We start from the raw sequence: 18,905 nt of genomic DNA, 5'->3' as shown, positions 1-18,905 counted from the left end.
GGGAGTGGAGCCAGACCCCCCAGCGGGCGGGGAGCCACACCCAGCTGTGGCAAGTGCCCTGTGCCGCGTCCGACAAAGAAGTCCAATGAAGATCTCTCCTTCCATACATTCCCTCTTGCAAGGCGGAGCTCCGGGTGGAAAGATCTGTTCCTTCCCAGGGGGGCTCCCGGGATAGGGCAGCCCCATCCTCGGGCCTGAGCCTAATAGTGCAATTGCAATCTAGACTTAGGCATCGGTGCTGTTTTTTCGTATTCAAGCTCCCTGAGTAAAACACACACCAGCGGGGTGTTATGAGAAAAAAAAAATGGCACACGTTGAATGGGCCCTGGCTGTGGGCTGAATGGGCGTATTGTTAGCTCCAATTTTATATGATACACGAACACGACTTCAATAAAAAGCTAAAGTGTGTGTGTGGGGGGGGGGGGGTGTGGAAGGAAAGAAAGTGCAAAGTATTCCTGAATTCCCTTTGATATTTAACTCCGCGTGGCAGGCGGCAGTTGGCGGAAGCCGTTGCTGCCTTTTAAAGATCTGTGACTAACCTGGTTTACGAATGTCTTTTCTTTAGCAAACAGCAAAAGCAATGAGTCTCCTCCGAGCCGGGCTGGCTGCTTGCGACAGCTTATTTATTAACGTCAGCCCGATCGGCGGTTCGCCACCTTTTCGGACAAGTCGTCAGCCTCACCGGCCCAGCCCCGGCCCCGCTGCCTCCCCATTCATTAAGGTCCAGGCAAAAGACGGCAGATATCAGTTAGCTCCCAATGGTGCCTCTTGTACCAGCGTTGGGAAGGCAATAAAAGGCAGCAACATGATGCCTTCAGTCATCTCCCCTCAACTCTGCTAACTTCAGTGGGTTGGAATGGGTGTCATGCACCGGGTCCACACTTAAATGTTAGATCGAGATAGCTGCATCACGCAGGGCTCCGAAAAATGTTACGCCCCGAGCACTGCAGTTAGGGTGATCTAACCCGTGCACAGGCAGCTAGGTCGACGGAGGAACGGATTAACTCATAGGGATGGAAAAACCCCTTCTGGCGATGTAGGCAGCATCGACACTATGGCGCTACCGCTGTGCCACTGTAGCATAGGAGTACCCAGAGAGAGAACTCGGACCAATGCTCTGACAATTGTCTTAGATGCTTGTCTTAATGGTAATGAAAGAGATGCCAAGCGGGGTGGTAAGACTGGGGTTTGGAATTCATAAGGCCTGGGATACAATTTTCAAAAGCATCTGAAAGACTCAGAAATAACTTAGTGCCAGATTTTCAGAGGTATTTAAGCACCTCAAGATGCAGAGAAACCCATAGTGGCATCTTCAAAAGCAGGTTGGGGCCACAATCCCATTGAAACCAAAGGGTGTTAGGCACCTAACTTGCTTAGGCACTTGTGAAAATCCCACTAGGCACCTATCTGCATCTTTAGGCCTCTAAATACCTTTGAAAATACGTCCTCTAGGCACTTAGGCCCAGATCCTCAAAGGCACCTAAATACCTTGTAGGAGCTGAAGTCACTTTTAAAAATGGGGTGTGGGCTCCTAATGCACGCAGACATTTTTAAAAAGGTTACCCCTGCACACAGATAAGTTGCATCAGTTTAAATACTGGTTTAGTCAAACAGGTGCAACCCCCTTACAACTGGTTTATAACTTATACTGGTTTGTTGTTGAATGAATCTACCCTGATGTAACCCCTCTTAACTGATTTCAGAGAGGCCACACAAGCAGGTCTCACCAATTTAATTCAATAGATTTAGAAGCCGGTTGAGTTAACTTAGTGTAATTTCTGTGGGCAGACCAGACCATAGGCACATGCTTGAAGTCAAGCGCGTGCTAAGATGCTTTGCTGAATCAGGGCCAAACATCCAAGGTACCTGTCACCAAAGCCTGAAGCATGGGGCCCAATCCAATGCCTATGAAAGCCAATGGAAAGACTCAAATCGACTTCACTGAGAATTGGATCAGAGCCTCCATGTGACAGTCCAGGAACCAGCAACTGAGAACGGTGGGTCCTGGACGATGCAGGAGAGGGCCTGAGGCCCAGGGAATCTGACACTTCCTGCCCATCTCTAGACTGAAAGTGACCGTGCATCTGCGCTGAGACCTTACCCAGCATCCTGAGAGCAACGAAACTGGGCCTGACGCTCCGCTGCCCTGCCCCTGGGGTAGCAATTTACAATAATGCAAAGCGAGTATAAAACATGGCTGCCTTGCATGTGACACTCCCTTTGCACAACACAAGGAGCAAGGGAGCAGAGCATCGGATCCACGAGCTACACAGAGCGGGGTAGGGATCTCAGAAAGGGAACCAACGCCGTTCACCCTTAGCGAGGTGGTTCAAATCCAGCCCAGGTGAGTGACTGCCTGTCATTCCTAGTCAATAGCTCTCCACCCGCCTGACTGGACCAAGTGGGTGGATCTCAGGCCACGTCCCAGTGGTCAAGTGACCACGCTCCCGGCTACCTTCGATGGCGACCTCGGCAATCGTTGAAGACTCAACTCCCTCCTCAGCATGTGGGGAGCAGCCCTGGAAACCTTCCTCATCCTCACCAGTCTGGGGGATTATCAACCACACCCATAATAACTGGGCACCAGTTATTGGCCATCCCACCACAATTTCCCAAAGGATAAACCAAACTTCCAACTGAGGCTTTCTAACCCGGCCAAAACTCTCAGGGCTTCTCCCCAGGAACTTGCAGCTCTTCATATTGAAGACCTGTCCCCTTCTCAGCTGCATCCGATGAGTGAACAGGGCTGGCCGGCCCCCTGCCCTTCGGGGGGGCAGGCCACCCTGTTACAATCACCCTTTTTTCCTTGCCGTCTGCATTCGGATGCCCCAGCTCATCTTGGAGGGGCTGTGACTGCAGGCGTGCCTGGCAGAGAGAGGGTGACAGATGTTTACAGGCCGATCCCTGGAAGGGAAATGACCTGCTGCTCGGAAGAGTCTGGCTAAAGGACAATCCCCACGGCGTTAGCCCCCTGGAAGAACCAATGATGCAAGGGACCATGCTGGAAAAGAGGCTCCATAATCACTGTCTGGATTGTACTCATGCCTAGAGGCCCTGGCTGAGATCAGGGCCCCGTGGCGCACAGTGCGGTGCAGAGGCATAGGAAGAGAGTTCCTGCTCTGAAGAGCTTGTCTATGGTCTTAGACTGTACGTTCTCCAGGGCAGGGACCATTTCTTTGTTGTGTTTGTACAGCGCCTAGCGCACTGGGGTCCGGGCCTCTAGGTGCTACTACAATATAAATAATGATACATAATAATACCACCCAGCTCTTATAAAGCATTTTTCATCTTTAGATTCGAAGTCGTTTACAAAGGAGGGCCAGATTAACGAATTTTGGGGCCCTATTCACAATGGAAATGTGCCCCCCCCTTCCTTAAACAAGACAGAGAAGATGTCCTAGGCACCGCTACCCCCCAGAACAGAGGTTCTCAACCGAGTGGAGGAAGGGTGCATCCAGCCTTCTGATGATTTGGTGGTCCTGGTAGAAGTGGGAGGGCCAAGCACCAGGTTGCAGCACCACTCACTCAAGTTTGGCCCAGCCATCCCTCCGTCATGATGGAGGGTGGGCAGCCAGGCCAAATTTGAGCAAGTAGCATTGCATAGGGTTGCGGCACCATTCAGTTTTGGGGCTGTTTCCCTCTCCAGGTGGTCAGGGGAAGCACACATTGATTAATCCAGGCCTGTCAGTATCATTATCCCCATTGTACAGATGGAGAAAACTGAGGCCCAGACAGGGAAGTGACTTACTCTAGAGCACCCAGAAGGCCAATGGCAGAACCGGCAATTGAATCCCAGTCCCCTGAGCCAAGTGGTCTATTCACAGGACCACGGTGCCTCTCCAACGGGAAGGGGGATCCCCCCACAAGGTGAAGTCCCCAAAAGCCCTTGCCACTAAACATCAAAACCACGATTTGTCTTTTGAACTCCCTGACGAAATAAAGCGTGGACCCAAACGGCACCTTCTTAGCAGCAGATGTGTCCATTTTCCAGCTACAATGAGCTACAGTTTACAACTTGCTACTCCCATGGGGGACTTCCCCCACCAACCGACCGGTTCCCCTTGGTCTTGAATGAGCGGCAGTCCCCCTCTAGTGGCTGGTCTGGCTCACTGGAGCCTAGACGGCTGCTATTTCTGTACAACTATTTATAGACTCCCCGCTTCCCTACTCAGCATGTGCCAGCCAGTCACAGCTGGAAAGCAAAGATTCAGTGCAGCGTGGAGGAACAACGCATTCCCGCCCCCCCGTACGGCCTATCAAGAAAAGGACGAGGCAGATCTAACTCAAAGCAAGAATGAAAACTAAACATCCAACCATGCGAGGATTCCAGTCCCCGCCGTCAATATCCCTGTCGTGGGACGAAACCGCCCTCTCAGTTTACTGGACAAAAGTGGAGTTTTCCATTCTGGAGCGTTGGACGGTCCCAAGGAAAATTCCACAGACTCCTTGCCCGGTTTATGACAACCTGGTGAGTGGAGGTTCCACTTGTTGACAGAGACCCAGGCTCTGGAGTAGAGTTTGCACTTTTCCGGCCCCCACCAACCAGGCCAGATTTTCCGGCGTGCTCAGCGCCCATTTGAGGCACTAAAATAAGTGGCCGGGCACCAAGCTCTTTTGCAAGTCTGGAGGCCAGTAGTGTCGCGATGGAGATGCTGGGATGCAGGTGGATTTTAGAGCACTTGGAAAGCTGGTCTCAGCCTTAACCATAGCAGACCTACTGCCTCACTATAATTATGAAGGCAGCAGCTGTTGGGCTGCACTGTAGAACTTCACAAGCTGCCCTCTGGTTTGCTAATAGGACAGAAGGATGAGTAGACAGGCAGGTGGATGACTAGGTGGATGGACGGACACACAGATGCATGGACAGGCCGGGGGGTGTAGAGACGCACATAGACGAGCCGGGGGATAGACAGCTGCACATAGGCATGGAGAGGGCAGGGGTAGGACAGACAGACATATGCAGGTGGATGGCCAGATGCACATCTGCATGGGGGGGGGGGGTGGATGGCAAGACAGACTGATAGGCAGATGGGCATAGGTGCTGGAACTGGGGGGGCCTGCCGCACACCCTGGCTGGAAGTGGGTTCCATCATATTCACGGTTTACAGTTTGGTTCAATGGCTCTCAGCGCCCCCCACTGTACAAACTGGTCCAGCACTCAGGATGGACAGACTGATGGACGGATGGGTGGGTGGGTGGCCAGCCAGATAGATGGGTGGATAGACTGACTGGTGGGTGGGTAGACAGATGGACAGTCGGGTGGACAAATGGACTGGTGGGGGGGTGAACAGATGGATGGATGGGTGGATAGACAGATGGGGGAGGTGGATAGATGGGGGGATGGGCCGACAGACAGATGGATAGATGAACTGGTGGGGGGATAGGCGGACGGATGGGGGGGGTGGACAGGTGGAGGGACGGGGGGACAGACGGATGGGGGGTGGACAGGTGGAGGGATGGGGGGACAGACGGGTGGGGGGTGGACAGGTGGAGGGATGGGGGGACAGACGGATGGGGGGTGGACAGGTGGAGGGATGGGGGGACAGACAGATGGGGGGATGGGCAGACGGGTGGGGGGTGGACAGGTGGAGGGACGGGGGGACAGACGGACGGACGGGGGATGGGCAGACGGACGGGGGGTGGACAGGTGGAGGGACGGGGGGACAGACAGACGGACGGGGGATGGGCAGACGGACGGGGGGTGGGGGGATGGATGGGGGATGGGGGGACAGACGGACGGGGGATGGGCAGACGGACGGGGGGTGGGGGGATGGATGGGGGGTGGGGGGACAGACGGACGGGGGATGGGCAGACGGACGGGGGGTGGGGGGACAGACGGACGGGGGGTGGGGGGATGGATGGGGGATGGGGGGACAGACGGATGGGGGATGGGCGGAGCGGGGGACTGGACAGGCGCACGGACAGCCTGGCAGACGGACCGGACGATGGGGGCGGGGCGGTCGCTCTCCCCGCCCGAGCGGTCGGAGGCCGCGGGTCCGGCTCCCGGAACCTCCCCTTTAAGGCGGCGGAGCGACTCGCGCCCGCCAGGCGGACAGGCGGCCCCGGCCCCGCCCTTTAAAGGGGAGGTGCCCCAGGCCTGGGGTCTCTGGGCCCGGACCCGCCCCGAGCCCGCGGCCCTCCGCGCCGGAGCGCATGCGGGGGGGCTCTGCGCTACTGCCATGGTAACGCCCCCCCCCGGGCCATGGGGGTGTCGGGGCGGCCAAGCTCCCCCCCCGCCCTGGGAGCGCCTGGGGGAGGCATCCACCGGGGTGGGGGGAGCTAGTTACCCTCGGCCCCCCCCCCCCCCGGGAAGGCAGAGGGGGGGGTTGGAGGGAGCTAGTTACCCTCGGCCCCCCCCCCCCCCGGGAAGGCAGGGGGGGGTTGGAGGGAGCTGGTTACCCTCGTGCCCCCCCCCGGGAAGGCAGAGGGGGGGTTGGAGGGAGCTGGTTACCCTCGCGCCCCCCCCCCGGGAAGGCAGAGGGGGGGGTTGGAGGGAGCTGGTTACCCTCGCGCCCCCCCCCCGGGAAGGCAGAGGGGGGGGTTGGAGGGAGCTGGTTACCCTCGCGCCCCCCCCCCCGGGAAGGCAGAGGGGGGGGTTGGAGGGAGCTGGTTACCCTCGCGCCCCCCCCCGGGAAGGCAGAGGGGGGGGTTGGAGGGAGCTGGTTACCCTCGCGCCCCCCCCCCGGGAAGGCAGAGGGGGGGGTTGGAGGGAGCTGGTTACCCTCGCGCCCCCCCCCGGGAAGGCAGAGGGGGGGGTTGGAGGGAGCTGGTTACCCTCGCGCCCCCCCCGGGAAGGCACAGGGGGAGTTTGGAGGGAGCTGGTTACCCTCCCCCCCCCCGGGAAGGCAGAGGGGGGGGTTGGAGGGAGCTGGTTACCCTCGCGCCCCCCCCCCCCCCCCCCCCAGGAAGGCAGACGGGGGGGTTGGAGGGAGCTGGTTACCCTCGCGCCCCCCCCCGGGAAGGCAGAGGGGGGGGTTGGAGGGAGCTGGTTACCCTCGCGCCCCCCCCCCGGGAAGGCAGAGGGGGGGGTTGGAGGGAGCTGGTTACCCTCGCGCCCCCCCCCGGGAAGGCAGAGGGGGGGTTGGAGGGAGCTGGTTACCCTCGCGCCCCCCCCCGGGAAGGCAGAGGGGGGGGTTGGAGGGAGCTGGTTACCCTCGCGCCCCCCCCCGGGAAGGCAGAGGGGGGGTTGGAGGGAGCTGGTTACCCTCGCGCCCCCCCCCGGGAAGGCAGAGGGGGGGGTTGGAGGGAGCTGGTTACCCTCGCGCCCCCCCCCCCCCCCCGGGAAGGCCCTGCTTTTTTTCAGGGAGTCTTGCAAGTCGGGTCTGAGTGGCATTGGCAGGGCTCCAATACATCTGTATGTTGCACGGGGCAGAACCGTGCCTGGCTGGTCCTGTTACACTTTCCTTTGCCTGAAAATCCGCTTCAGCCATGGGTTGGGAAGAGACGAACCCCTGCCTTGCAAAAAAATATAGACCCGTCTGTGGCCTGCCACAGGCCCCTTTGGGTTTAAACCCCAAAGTAAAAGTACCGGCAGAGCAAAGAGACCTGGCGGTTCAGGCGTGGCATAGGAGGTGGGCAGAGCGACCGCCGCCTGGGCGGAACCTACTCGCAAACGAAGCCGTCTCTCTTCCTCTCCTCCCAGGCTTGCAGGCTGCAGAAGCTGTTTGCTGTGGAAGAGGAGCTTGAAGACGAGGTGAGGAAAATGCTTGTGAACCGTGGTGGGCCGGGAGAGAACTGGCAGGCGAGGGCGGAGCAGGATTCTTGCTTCGGAGGTGAAGCCGGCGGCTAATGGGTCGGCGGGCTGGCTCCTCAACCGAGCCACAACCTGGCTGAGGACCTGGCCCAGAGAATCTTGCCTCCTAGTTCAGTCCCTATTCACGCCACCCCTATAATTAAGTCGGGGGACTCCCTTGTAGTGTACGTGGGACCTGTCTCCCCTCACTGAGCTGAAGCACAGGGCTGTGTAGATTCTGTGATTTACCCTTGATCGGCAAATAAGTAAAAGAAACCTCTCTGGCTGCTAATGACTCCAACCGTTATCAAAGGACATGCTGACCAAATGTCTCTCCCAGCTCTCAACTGGTGTCAAGTACTCGTATATAGCACGAGAGAACAGGCCTGCAAACTATGGACCCGATAGCGGCCGTTGTCTCAAGCTTACCTTGGTCCTTGTGTCCAGCTGTGCTTTATGGTCCTGGTCTAGGGCTAACTATTAGCAAGTCTCTGATCTTAGGACCTTTGTAGCTGTGCTGGGTTCTTAAGTTAAAGGGCCAGGTTAGTTGGGTCTCGGGAGCATCCCGTGTAAAGACAGCTTGATCTTTGTGGTGCCTTGTCTGCTTTTGCAGGACTTCCTGTTGGCCGTGGAGGACGCGGAGAACCAGCTCTCAGATTTGGTCCCTGTGAATTCAAGATGTTTGAGGCCTTTTTCTTCTGGGCCCAGAGACCCAGGCACTCCCCTGGCACCAGCTCAGGAGTCCCCCCTACCTGCTTTTCCCAGTACCAGCCTGCTGTCCCCAGTCTTTGGGCTGCAGAACCTTCCCAAACTGAGAGTTGGGGCTGATTGCCCCTCCGGCAAAACACCTGGCCTGAGGCCTCTGACGGTGGTGAACGATCGGCCTGTGGATCCTCCAGCTGTGGGCTTCAAGACTCTAAAGAACCAGGTGGCCCCCACGTTGGCAGCACCGGCCCTGCGCACTTCAAACCGCGCGAGGGACTGCACGCCAAGCTGCAGCTCGGCAGCAGGGTTTAAGTTTGTGAGCCGACGGCCTCCCCTTCGGGAAGCTCCCCGGGATGATGAATTTGAAAATGACCTGTTCCTGGCAGCCTGCGTGCAGGCGGATGCAGCCTGCCTGCAGCCAGGTCCTGGGCCTGCCGTGGCTGAGAAGGGGATGCCCCCTCAGGTGTGCAGGAGGGACGAGAGTAGCCCTGGAGGGACCGCCTTCAAAAAGCTTCGGGTGGGAGAGCCAATGGTAACTCCTAGCCGTGGTGGCTCAGTCTCTCTGCAGCACGAGGGGACTCGGGCCATCTCGATGGGGGCAGGCGGAATGCAGAATCGGTCCCCGTTCCAGCAGGTGGACCCTGCTCTGAAACTGAAGCTGAGGCCGAGCACAGCAGGTTCTTGCTCCTCTCAGTCTAGCCTAGTAGCTCCGGCTAGCTCCCTGGGGAATGCAGTCCCACAAGGCAGCATTGTTGCAGGCATGGCTTGTGGCACCATCTCCGCTCCCAGGTGCCACACTTCGCGGCCTTTTCAAGCATCTCGAACCGAAGCAAGCAGCCCTTCGGTGGCTCCAGTAAAGGCTCCAAGCCTCCACTCCCCAGGGAGTGGCAATCCAAGGCCACCAGCACCACGGATGCCCAGTCAGGGCTGTTCCACACCCAGAGGGCCCAGCAGCAGTTGGCGGCCACCTCTTAGGCACCCCGCAGGATCACGGTCCTTGATGACTTGGGTGGAGTCACCGACTTCCACCCCAAGAGCTCCCTACTCAGCTTCTGCTGCTGCTGGGAACCTGCAGTCTCCGGTGGTCACCAATCACCTTATGCAGCTGGTCACGGCAGCCAACAAGACTCCCAAGGCTTCTGGCTGGACCCCGTCGCGGGTGAAATCTCGCCGCTTCCCAGGACCTGCAGGGATTCTGCCTCATCAGGTAGGACATATTGCAGAGGAGGTGGCTGAGATCTCCGTGGGAAACGGCAGCTCAAACAGGGACACCAAGGGATTGAACTAATCGGTGTGTTGCCTTTCAGGTGTGAGCCGCACACTGCACCCACTCTCCACTGGCTTCAGAGCAAGCAAGACATGACTGTTGCTTCCCTAGATTTTTCTTGTGCGTGTGGGGTCATGGGGAGCATTACCTATGTCCTCCCATCTTCATGGTGATCAGAGAGGCAGCTACATAGCCATGTAGGCCCCAATCCTGAGACGTATTTAGGTACTTAACGTCCCTCAATTTTAGTAGGCGTTAGTTGCCTAAATACCATTGAGGATCTGGGTGGTGGTATCTAGGGGTACGTCCACAGTACCCGCCGGATCGTTGGGTAGCAATCGATCTATCAGGGATCGATTTATCGCGTCTCGTCTAGATGCAATAAATCAATCCCCGAATGCGCTCCCCATTGACTCCGGAACGACGGGGGAGCCTTGGCCGTTGATCCCGCGCCGTGAGGACGGGAGGGAAGTCGATCTAAGATACGTCGACTTCAGCTACGCTATTCTCGTAGCCGAAGTTGCGTATCTTAAATCGATTTTTTTTCCCTCCCCCCCCCCCCCCCCCCCCCCGCCCGCCGCCAGTGTAGACCAGCCCTAGATATAACGATACATGCCCTAGGAATCCCCAACATTCAGAATATTTCAGGGGCATTTGAAACCTCTGGACAACACTGGGGATAGGAACACTGCTTTGGGGGCCACTATCTTACTGTGATTAATCAGGGGTCAGTCTAAAGGGGGTTCTACTGCAGTAAATATGACCTGTGAGTAGATCAATAGGGGTGAAAAAGGAAGATTGCTGTGCGATTTTTATAGCAAATTGTATATTCTCTCTGGGATCACTGAAGCGTAGGGCGGTTTTGCTTGTATTTGATATGTGAGGCACTGCAGAGCGTGAGCCCTCATAGAGTCAAGCCCTGTGTCACTCTTATTTTCCAGAGCTGGTGCATTAGCATGAGCTTGTGATGTCTGGGTTACAGCCACTGCAGGAGGGGGGCTGTTTGGGTCTGCACCCAGAGCTGTGCTTGTTTGGGATTGGACATTTGGCTGTCAGCAGAAAAGTGGATGTGTTTTTAAAAAAAAAAAAAAAAAAAAAAGTCACCCCCTTATTCAGCAGAACTGTCCCCATTGTGTGTGCTGGAACTGCTTTCTTAATGGGTGGAGGAGGGAAGCTTTATTTACTTCTAGGAAGACCGGCTCACCGCCTCTCCCTTGACCCCAGTTGCAGAGACCCCAGTCCAGCCTTGACTGTCGCTCTTTAACTAAGATTTGTAGCAGAACCTCTTTGTTTTGAAGGCTTGCTTTTGAGGCCCCAGCGACTTGCTATGAGAGATGTAAAAGGTGCACTTGCCTCTGAGAGAGTCCTGCGCACATCCCTAATCCAACTGAGAAGCTGTAGTTGTAAGTAACAGATGCTTCTCTCTCTCTCTTGCTCTCCCCTAAGCATGGTGGGAAAAATCTGGAGGAAATCCTGATTTCCACTCCTCAGACTCCAGCCCATGGAGCACTGGCAAAGCTACGGACGGAGGTAATACTTTTTCCCTGTTTCCCCCCACTCCATACACCTCTAGCAGAAACAGTGTCAAAATTGGGCACAGCACCCCAAAATGTGTTGCTCCTCCGTGCTGACTGCACCCAACTGCAGCATGAGGCATGGTACCAAAGCTACTCCTAATCAGGGTCTCATTTGCCTGTGAGATGTTGGTTGAAATACACCTTAGCAAAGCCAGAGAGACCCAAAAGCTTCAGAACAGTCCAGCAAATAGTCCACAGGTACTGGTCCCTTGGCATCGTGGCTTTGGTGATCTGCACTCCTCAGCTGCCGGCTGCTGCAGTCAGATCTTCTGCTAGGAACTTCTCAGAGCAGGCATGCTAACCTTCCCTGTGACAAGGGCACTTTGCGGCAGCTGGAGGCTAGTGGACCACTTGTTTTCTCCTTGGGGCAGAGCATTGTCCATCCACCCCAGGCCTCTTCCCAGAGTGGTAGACAGACCCGAAATGTCAGATGAAATTGCTTAGAACTTTTCTCACCGTTCAGGGTGGAGTTGGAGCAGGGATCTCTGGCCTGCACCATCTCCATTAAACAGCATAGAAATTAATTGGAAAATACAGACTAATGGGTCATCTCGCCTGTCCCCTGGCAGTGCAACATAGAATTCATTGTTCCCATAGGAAGTGTCCTGTGCTTCGTCCCGTTCCGACCCCCGCCAGCAACTGTCTCGATTGTGGAATCCTCTCCTCGGGGCGTAGTCCTGGCTGGTGTCTAGGCTCAATTGCAATGACTGTAAATAAAACCAAGAGCCCTGTGGGGCTTTTTGGAGCATGTGAGCCATGTTGGGCCCGCAAACTGGGTTTGCTGCTAATGGCTTACTCGGTATGTCTACACTACAGAGACTACAGTACCTTAGTTACACCCCATAGCTATGCTGGCATAATCCTGTAGCGCAGATGCACCGAGGGAAGGGGTTTCTCCATCAGTGCAGGAATGCCACCTCCCTGGACGATGGGTGCTAGGTTGACGAAAGCACCCTTTGTCAATATAGCTGTATCTATGCTAGGATTAGGTTCAGCATACCTGGATTTTTCACACCTTTGACTAATTTAGGTATGTCAACCTAACTTAAGTGTAGACCAGACCTCAGATACTGGTAGGGTTGGCAGAATTTGATCTCTCTCTTTAAATAATTGTGACTGATAATAGCACTGTTTATTTTTAAGCATTTTCTTAGATTTTTATCTATTTTAAATTTTCAAAGTTGTGGGAAATTCTGGGGAGGGGATTCATAGTCATTTAATGACACTAGACACTGAGATTCAAAAAGTTAACGCGTTACAAGCCGTTAACACGCATTGTCAGCATCTCATGTCAAAAGATACAAAGTAAATCTCCTTCCATCAACCAATCAGATCTGTTTTTTACTGTTTGTTTGTTAGTGCATTTGTAACCAGCCTGACTCAAAAGGCAAAATCGCAGGATTCAGAGTAGTTCTCAAGCAGCATTTTTCTCTTTGCCTGTCTCTATATTTTGATTCTTATTGATGGAAATATTTTTTTTGTTGGCTTGTGTGTGTGTTCAGTGAAATCAACATTTATCGATTAAAAATCTAATCCTTCCAAGCCTAGACCTGGGATTCCGACCCAAATCAAAAGGTAGGGTTATCCTATAGCACTCATGAGTAGCAGTGATTCGGTGTGAGGGTCAGCCCTCATTCCCCTAATGCTCTACTTAGAGCAAAGGCTTTGTCTCTGCATAGCCAAAGAGATGCTAGTACAAGATAAACTTTACCTTGATTCTGAACATAGTGACCATATCCATCCTGTGACTCCAGGAAGTGCCGAGTTCCCAGCAACCAATAGACGAGGACTTTGGAAAAGGCCCCTGGATTGCCATGAAAACCGAGCTGCGGTTGGATGAAAGAGACCCCTCCTGTTTCCTCAGGACATATAGCGTGGCCATGGTGCTGAGGAAGGTAAGGAGGGGCCTGTGCTGGGTGTGAAGGCTACTTCCTGGTAAGACGAGTTCAGCTCCTCTGTGATGCCTCTGCACTGGCATCTCCCCCGGGGTTTTATCCAGGCTCTCTCACCACCTGATGGTTTTGGCTTCCCCAGCCAGGCAGTGCAGCTCCAACGAGATAGAACGGGGTCCAGCATCTGCTACTTTCATGGAGCCCCCCTGCGACAGCCTCCTCTGCGTAGGGGCTGATGGGCCTGATATAACTTGTTTCCAGTTGTCACCAGGACACTAGTAACTGCTGGCGCTGTTTTGTGAAACAGCTAGTGCAGTTTGAGTTGAGAAGCCTGCTGGCCCGCACGCCTTGACCACGGGAGCTCAAAACTAATCCGGCTTCAGTTTAGCGGCCGTTCCCTTTAAAAGCATGTTCGGTAGTCCTATTTTCACAACCACGGTAGTGTCCCTGCTGCTGGCCCAGAGACTAGATCCTATCATCTGCAGAGCATGGAATCCCGGGATAAAATACTATCCCATTGCCCCAGGACTGTTCCCGCTAAGATGCAGTGACCCATGGGAATTATCCTCTCCCTGCACAAACGAGTGTCTTAAAAATGGTTATTAAAGGCTCATGCACGAAAGAATTTATTATATGGACAGCCACACATGGCACTTCTCTCTTCAGAGCAGTTTACAAACAGTAGTCAAGTTACCCTGGCATGGTGGCCTACTACACCCAGATGTCTGCTATAACCAGGTGATTATACTTGATTGACCACATTCTAATAGGCACCGGTGCTTCTATCTAGTGAATGATCATCCAGAACTCAGCACCTGCCGGTAGCTGAGTCTCCTCCCAGCATTCCACTTGGCTAACCACAAAAAGTGTCTGTGACAGGATTTCTGAGCTTCCCTCTGACTGTGACCAAGTTCATTGCTAATGCTTTGATCGAAATAAGCAATTTGATCTTGTCTATCCAGCAGGCGCACTTGTCACTTGTACCTGGGCCCTTTATTCGGCTGCTTCCTTCAGAATTTTTGGCCTATTTGTTTACAATGCAATGAGAAATGTCTAGAGACAGTGATTGAATTATTCAGTTCTACCTGCTGTACAGCTGTCAGGGTTAAGAGGTGGAAGTCGTGTGGGAGGAGAGGGGCTAGTGAAAATAATTTAGCCCTAGATCAGATTAATCGGAGGATCAAAGTAGCCCATGATTGAAGTGAGCAGAAGTCTCTTTATTATTCAAATAGACACCTGCTAGCCACGTTGCGTATACACTGGCTTCTAAAAAGCCACATGCACCAGATGGTGGTAACATTCCCCTCCCATTCATTTGTACACATACGCTTTAGGGGAAGTATAGAATGGTGCCTAGACGTTGAAGGCTGCTAATCAGCTTCGATCCAGGGGTGTCCACGCTTCTCAGCCTGAGGGCCACCTGTGTCCTTTGCAGCCCCGGGTCCTTTTGGAATCAATACTTCTGTGGCAGATTTTCTGCCCCGTTCTGCTCCCTTTGTGCCACTCGGGCTGAGGAGCAGCAGGGAAGGGACAGAAGCGCCTCCGAGCTCGCCTGGCTGACATCAGAGCTGTGGCGCTGCGTCCTCCCTTTAGCGATGAGTGTGGTTCAGACACTTCTGTGTTAAGCTCACCAAGGGGGGCTCTTGGAACCTGGGCTGCGTGATCAAATACCAGCGACGTTCTTAGCAGAGTTGCCCTGGAGGGCCCCAGAGTGCGTGCCATGATCCTAGCCCACCCCTTTGGCAGAACATGTAACATGAGACTGCAGCATCGTACCTGGAGCCCCGAATTCCCCATGTCCTTGAAGATTGATTGTGGTAATTGGTGTTAGGGGCACCTGCAGGTGCCAGTGGGGATTGGGGTTCCATTGTGCTGGTGCTGACAGTGCAAATAGTGAGAGAGCCCCCGCCGCGAAGGTCTTCCTGTGGGATTTGGGTACAGAGAAGGGAAGCAACTTGCCCAAGACCACGTAGTGGGTCTGTGGCAGAGGCTGGAATTGGCCCCGTATCTCCTGAATCCCCACGTCCGGACTTTCAGCGCCAGGTGACCCTTCCTCCGCTTTAGCGAGTTGCCATAGGCAATGGTTCTCTGTCTGTCTGTCCTCCGTGCAGGCAGCGCTGAAGCAGCTCCCGAAGAACAAGGTCCCCAGCATGGCGGTGATGATCAAGTCACTGATGCGCACCAATGTTGACGCTGGTGTCGTGTTCAAGGATCCTACCGGTAAGGACAGAGGTTGGGTCACTGGGGCAGGTGAGCAGGGCTGTTGACCAGCAAAGGAACTCTAACCAACAGCTAATAGCTGGCTGTCCTCATACAAAGATCTAGTTTCCCATCTGAAAATCTATGTAGTGCCTGCCTGCTGGCTTTCCCCGGGGTCCCTCTGCTCTGCTGAACCACACACATGAGGCACATCCGGTTCGCCTGATCAGACCTGATCAATGGCCCATCAGCCTCTAGCAGTGGCCTGTGCGATGCAGAACGCCCACAGACAGGAGTGTGTAGTTCTGTATGTCGGTGGGTTTGCTTCCTTTCCGATGCCTGCAGCAATCCGCTGCTGCCCCTTAAGCATGAGACTTGCTGCTCCCCATTGGGACCGTGACCTCTCTGCTGTCTAACTCTGGCCTCCTGTTAGCTGTGACCTCTCACAGGCCTCTCCACGCTGCGTGGCGGAGGAGTCGCTCGTTGGACATCGTGATCAGCTAGGGCCTATCTCCCAGGGGCCAGTGCAGGATTGATCCTGGCAGTGTCCTCCAGTGGGCTCCTCCTTTGTCAGAGCCAGGAAGCTGGAATGAAAATGGCAAGATGAGGCGCATTGAAGAAGTAACACTCCAGCTTGCCCCCTTGTCCTGATTTTGCCCCCCCACCCCTCCCCAGGTGGCTTGTCAGCACTGCCTCTTGGCTACATCCTCGCAGGTGGATTTGCCCCATGCATAATGGCACAAAGCAGTGTGCCAGCCGCGTTGGTCTGACTGCACCTGCCCCACGTTGCTGATGGGTTCTCTCTGTCCTGTCTGCAGGAGAGATGCAGGGGACAGTGCACCGCCTGCTGCTGGAGGAGAGACCAAGCGACCTGAAGGCCGGTTCAGTGCTTCTCTTAAAGCAGGTACCTGAGGCAAAGGAGATTAGGGCCAGGGTTATGTACTGAAGGACTCTTAGGTGGGTCGGTTTTGTTCCTGGAGGTAGATTCCCTATGGCTTTTAGGGCTCCAGTTTGGGGGATGGATTTAATAAGGGGCACGCAGATTCATCTGCCACTGGGTGTCTCTTACTGCTTCCATTGTCTGAGATGAATGGGATAAGGAGGGAGACCTCTTCCACCCTCAATTAAAATACTTCTGTAGGCAGTGACCAGTTGGCACAGATTGTTTCCCCCTACTGCCCCCCAGGTGGCTGGCTGTCCTCAGAGGCCATAGAGACTGAACTCACCCACCTGCCCCAAGGGGGAGGGGGGAAGCCTATTAATCTATCCCACGCTGCCCCAGCTTTGGATCTGGGCCATTGGCCCCCAGCACTGCCAATCATCTGTCACAGAGGCTGGTGAAGAGGGACATCTGCGAAGCCCTATGGAGGTGCTGATTCTTTTTCCAGTGGCATCTGCCCCTTCCCTGCTGCGGGGAATAGGCAGAGGCCAGAGAACTCTGGGTCCAGGCGAGTAGCCTTTCCCTCTGGTTGCAGGTGGGGGTGTTCTCCCCGTCCCACCGCAATCACTACCTCAACGTGACCCCCAACAACCTGGTGAAGATTTACCTGCCGGAGTCCAGGGCCGGGAGCCCCCTGCAGCCGTCGCAGGAGCCTGGGGAGATGGGAGACGGGACGGTGCCAGTGTCCTTAGAGTTACAGTGCAATGCCGAGCAGAGAGCTGTGCTGGGGGCGTCTCCTGTGCTCTGTGAGGTATTTCCGAAGGCTGACCTGGCCAGGTCTGGGAGTGCTGTGCTAAGAAGCTGAGCATAGCTAGGGGGTTGAAGGAGGGGCTCTGATGGTCTCAGGAGGAACCGATATTCAAGTCCTTGCAGGGGGGTGTTTTGAAGGAACTTGAGGGACTAAAGAGATTCCATAGGGGAGGATGTACTGCCATGGGAGACATCAGGAAATGAGGGTCTGATGCTGTGGTGCTGAGAGCAAACAAAGGGAAAGCCCAGAGCATCTCACTTGGGTCTGGCTCTTTGTAGGTCCAAAGCCCGGCTGAATTCCAGCAGGACTCCCCAGAAAATCTCTCCGGGGGTGCTCCCAACCCCAGGAGCACATGGAGCTCCAGGAGGGATGGAAACAGCAGCTGGCGGACGGAACCATCCTGCCATGGAGACAGCACGTCGGGGTCAAACAGACGTTCCCAAGAGGAACCCCCGGGGGCTGAAGCCTGTGACATGGGTAAGGCAGATTCTGCTGCAGATGTTACGGGCCAGATTCCCTGAAGAGCTCCACTTGTTGGGCGCATGGTGGAAGCTGAGCTCTCCTGAAAACATGGTTCCAGTGGCGAGTGCCAGGCACTTGAATCCGGCCGGCCCGCCCACCCACTAGGCCAGACACCTTCCACTGGTGCCATCGCACAAGGGCCGTGGCTGCCATCTATAGGGAATCCCGGAAGAAAGTGGAAGACATGATGGATCTTTCCCCTAATGTCATCTCTTTTTTTTCCCTTTCCCAAATGTGTTTAATCTTTTCATAGAAGTGGGCCCATCCACTTGGAAGTGTAACTCCTGGGGTGAACGGGTTAATCTCCCAGTGACCGGGTCTGGATGCCCCTGGGGATGAAATGGGAAACTTTAAGAAGAGGGGGAAGAAATGGACTTGAGCCCCTGTTCTTCTCCTGTCTGTGCAGACGATCTGGATGGGCTCCTAGGACAGCTGCCAGAGGACTTCTTTTCTGCTTCTGCCATGGAGAGCAGCCGGTGACCCTCTCTGGAGCTACGAGGCGAAGATCCCCCAGCCAGCACGGAGCCGGATGGTCACTCAGCCAGGGGCAGCACCCAGGCTGAATCCAGGCAGAGCAAGGACTCTGAACAGCGAGGTGACTTGTGTGCCTTAGGTATCCTGTGCATGTTTATGAATGGTAAGTTTGTTGTGCGTCTGGGAGCTGTGCTGACAGATAGTCTGGGACTCTCGTACAGAACAGGGGCGACGCTGGCAGCCCTGATGTGAAATGATTCCTGCCTTGCTACCGCTGGGCCCTTCCAGCAGCACCCTGGCAGTCTTTGCTTGGTGCCTTTGACTGATCACGACCCGCGAGTGATACAGCTTTCCCTGCTTGTATCTGATTCCTGCATTAAATGGGTGTTCGGTACCTTTCACGTGTGACACTCTTTCTTCAGCTGCCCCACTTTCCTCCCCTTCGATTTTATGCAAAGCCAGCCTGTCTCCTAGCCAGGGGAGCATGGTGCTGTGTGGGGAGGCTTCTGTTAATTGGAGCATGTCTCCTTTAAAGCATTAACATAGAGCTGGCTGGGTTGCTTTTGGGAGTGAAGGAATCCCAGGCCGTGCTCCTACAACGTGCCCATTGACCTCACTGGGGGGAGACGCATGCAAGGACTGCTCGATCAGCCCGTAACGGGACTGGAGCTGCAGCTGAGGACAACTGAGTTCTTGATATTTGAAGACGGATCCTCCCCACCATTGGGCAACTGCAACTCCCAGCAAATTCCCCGAGAATCAAAGGCGCTCGGTACCTTTCACTGTACCCCACAAAGGCTTGTATCAAATGCAGCTGCGTCGACGTCGTTCTCCACTGGGCATCGG

The 18,905-nt window shown here is 55.1% G+C and overlaps 1 protein-coding gene across 2 annotated transcripts; it reads left to right on the top strand.

Annotated features, from left to right (window-relative positions):
* Window positions 1-6,101: 6,101 nt before the first annotated feature.
* Window positions 6,102-18,453, top strand: HROB (homologous recombination factor with OB-fold). 2 transcript variants are annotated; one of them, XM_054014480.1, is made up of 10 exons: window positions 6,102-6,182; window positions 7,643-7,693; window positions 8,346-9,644; window positions 11,151-11,234; window positions 13,036-13,176; window positions 15,285-15,393; window positions 16,191-16,276; window positions 16,848-17,063; window positions 17,342-17,540; window positions 17,992-18,453. In XM_054014480.1, exons 1-10 carry the CDS (start codon window positions 6,180-6,182, stop codon window positions 18,063-18,065), a joined length of 2,262 nt encoding a protein of 753 aa, XP_053870455.1. In that variant the 5' UTR covers window positions 6,102-6,179; the 3' UTR covers window positions 18,066-18,453. The 2 variants fall into 2 exon arrangements, with proteins under 2 accessions (XP_053870455.1, XP_053870454.1); XM_054014479.1 differs by having other exon boundaries at window positions 17,839-18,453.
* Window positions 18,454-18,905: the final 452 nt, after the last annotated feature.

Source organism: Malaclemys terrapin, chromosome 25 (genome assembly GCF_027887155.1).
Source record: "Malaclemys terrapin pileata isolate rMalTer1 chromosome 25, rMalTer1.hap1, whole genome shotgun sequence".
In the NCBI taxonomy this organism is placed as follows: domain Eukaryota; kingdom Metazoa; phylum Chordata; order Testudines; family Emydidae; genus Malaclemys; species Malaclemys terrapin.
The sequence above is the reverse complement of the archived record's forward strand: the minus strand, read 5'-3'. Positions and strand labels throughout refer to the sequence as shown.

What these genes read in the sequence shown, in the direction of transcription:
- HROB (XM_054014479.1), top strand. An exon ending in TGGCAAAGCTACGGACGGAG is followed by an intron (nt 11,235 to 13,035) that starts GTAATACTTTTT and finishes CTGTGACTCCAG; the next exon opens with GAAGTGCCGAGTTCCCAGCA. An exon ending in CGTCTCCTGTGCTCTGTGAG is followed by an intron (nt 17,064 to 17,341) that starts GTATTTCCGAAG and finishes GGCTCTTTGTAG; the next exon opens with GTCCAAAGCCCGGCTGAATT.